The sequence below is a fragment of the Sitodiplosis mosellana genome, unplaced genomic scaffold (genome assembly GCF_009176505.1).
Source record: "Sitodiplosis mosellana isolate CC-2019 unplaced genomic scaffold, AAFC_SMos_1.0 Smas_scaffold_63, whole genome shotgun sequence".
Lineage (NCBI taxonomy): Eukaryota > Metazoa > Arthropoda > Insecta > Diptera > Cecidomyiidae > Sitodiplosis > Sitodiplosis mosellana.
In genome coordinates, this window is record NW_022595305.1 from 162,238 (window position 1) to 164,825 (window position 2,588).

Genomic DNA, 2,588 nt, shown 5'->3' on the forward strand with positions numbered 1-2,588 from the left:
TAAAAAAAAAACTGAAACAGTTATTCAAGTATTATACGATGATAATGTTTCAACGTGGCTTTGGCAACACCAAACTGACATTTTGTAACAGCGTCGTCATCCATCAATTTCAGTCGCCAAATATAATCTCCGCATTACCGTAATTTGATCGCAACAAACACGAAAAGTATTCTGAAATCATTGATTTCTCAAGTAATTGGATTTTTTCGAGTAAAAAGTGTATTTACTATAAGAAATTATAGCCTAACATAAAAAACCATCGATTTTTCCGTGTTCTTCGCATTGTTTTCTCTGGAAATGTAAGTACCATTCTGAACATTGGATTTCTTGCTTCACGAAGTGGGTCGATTGAGACTCAAGTTTTATTCGATTGCGATTTTAGTCTATCAGACATTTCCGTTGTCAAATCCAAAAAAGTTTGAATCATCAATTTTACTTCTCAAATTAGTTAAAAATCCTCGCTGAAAAATGAATACTCGTAGAATGACCGCCAGTCGAAAACGACAACAAGAAGAAACCAACACACCGGCGAACAAGCGCTTCAAGTCGTCCGGAGTCGTAGCTGCCGATGTGAAAGCTATCACAGATGTAAGAATCATGATGAAAATTCTGACTTTATTTATAATTTTGAACAATAAATTTGGAAGGGACTCATAGACTAGAACATTCTGTTCGCCATCAAATTAGTTTAATGTATACTTTGTTTCAATGCAAAAATGGTAGTGTAGAGAGCTCATAACCTCACAATGTATTCATTTGATATAGTGACCAAATTGGATGCACACTCAACGGATTTGTGTGCAAAATGTTCAAATTTCATTTGAAATTCGGACTGACTAACGAATCAATGCTTATTCCAATTTCAGAAACGTTCATCTAACAAAATGGTCCATCAACCAACAAAGATCTATTACACAAGATTGCGCCGGCGTAATGAAGAAGAAGAGAAGCAACAAAAGCTGACAGACGTCAACACTGATTGTCTCGAGCAAATTTTCAAGCGTCTAAGCCTAACTGATCTCTTGAATGTTGCCGACTCCAACCAACAATTGAAACCGGCGGTGGACTTGGCGTTCAGGAGCCAGTTTGGGAAACGATCGATAAAAATCGATATGGAACGCAAGATTGTGGGTTTCTCTGAAAAGGTCACAGATTCGCTAACAGCTGAAATTCCATGGTCATTCCGCTTCAAGTTGTTACGCTGCTTTGGACACTTGATCGCAAAATTAAAGATTACCTATGTACGTGAGCCATCACAAGAGGATTCAAAACGTGCCGCACACATTGATCGTTATGTCAACGAATACTGTGCCAAATCACTGGTTGAAATCGAATTTAACTTCTGCCAAGCAAGCACACTGGACAATCTAAAGAAGCCATTCTCAACAGTTGAAACACTTTGTTTTGTTGACTGCCGATTGGAAAGGAAGCTGTCGGAGCTCAATAAATGGTTCCCGAAAGTTCGATGCTTAGAATTATTGTGCGTAAAAGAAATATTAGATTGTGATGAGACCGCTGTTCATTTTCCTGACCTTGAACATTTGACTCTGATTCTTCTATTCAATGAAAAGAAATATTTTCTTGAACTCTTGCGTCTAAACCCGCACCTACGAATCTTGTTCATTGGTGGCAACATCGATGTCCAATGCCTTCAAAGCGTTAGCGAACATTTACAGCATCTGGAAACTCTGGCAATCTGTGCATTAAAACATGGAAACATCTCGAATATTGGAAACGACACCGTTCACTTTCCAAATGTGAAAAATCTGTTACTACGAGGAGTGGTGCTTCAACAATTTCCACTGACATTCGACAAACTTGAATATTTGGATATTAAATCGATTGCTATGGACCAGACATTGGCTAATTTCATCAGCAAGCACAAAAAACTCATCATGCTGGATTATTCGGGTAATAAATACGGTGAAAAGGGCTCGCTATTGAAGGTCGCATCGCCAGCTTTAGTGAAAGTTGATTTTGGACATTCCGCTTTTCCGCTTGATGAAGTGGTGACGTACATGAAAAAGTGCACATCGTTGAAAAAGCTCTCGCTTGGATTCGATAACGAAAAGGATTACAAGGCGGTGCAGAATCGATTGGGTAAAGAATGGCGTGGAACCAACATGAAAAGCATTGATGATGCAATTGCTGTTACAATGGAGCGCCAATCAATTTGATACTCACACAATCTTCAATCTACTTGATGGATCTTCAAAATGGAAGATTTTTCATTTCAGCCATAATTGTAGAAACTAAACTTAGAACAGTAAAATTGGTTCATTCAGAGACCAAGTAAAAATTTGGGAAAAAGAAAAAAAATGCTATTTTGTACCAATCTGAATTGGTAATCACCGAAAGTTCAACGCCACTATTCATATTACATCGGTTTTCGTTCATTTTTGGAACAATTTATGGAAAATTAAACTGAAGTTTGTCCAAGATCAACCAAAAATAGCTCTGAAACTTTAAACAAATAGCATGAAGAAAAATACAATCAATAACAATTGTAATCAAATGGCAAAAAACTACACTTGTTTTATATTCATTTTGATATTTTTAGTTTGTATTTATTAACTGGTAATATCTCT

The 2,588-nt window shown here is 36.9% G+C and overlaps 1 protein-coding gene across 1 annotated transcript; it reads left to right on the plus strand.

The window, feature by feature from the left end:
* The first annotated feature begins 447 nt into the window (after window positions 1-447).
* LOC129570652 (uncharacterized) lies at window positions 448-2,449 on the plus strand. Its single transcript, XM_055450343.1, has 2 exons — window positions 448-588; window positions 867-2,449. The coding sequence occupies exons 1-2, from the start codon at window positions 469-471 to the stop codon at window positions 2,175-2,177; spliced, it is 1,431 nt and encodes a 476-aa protein (XP_055306318.1). The 5' UTR covers window positions 448-468; the 3' UTR covers window positions 2,178-2,449.
* Window positions 2,450-2,588: the final 139 nt, after the last annotated feature.

Excerpts from the sequence above, each read along its gene's own strand:
- LOC129570652 (XM_055450343.1), top strand. The coding sequence starts at position 469 with ATGAATACTCGTAGAATGACCGCCAGTCGAAAACGACAACAAGAAGAA. Across the intron at positions 589-866 it reads ATGTGAAAGCTATCACAGAT|AAACGTTCATCTAACAAAAT; the intron begins GTAAGAATCATG and ends TTCCAATTTCAG.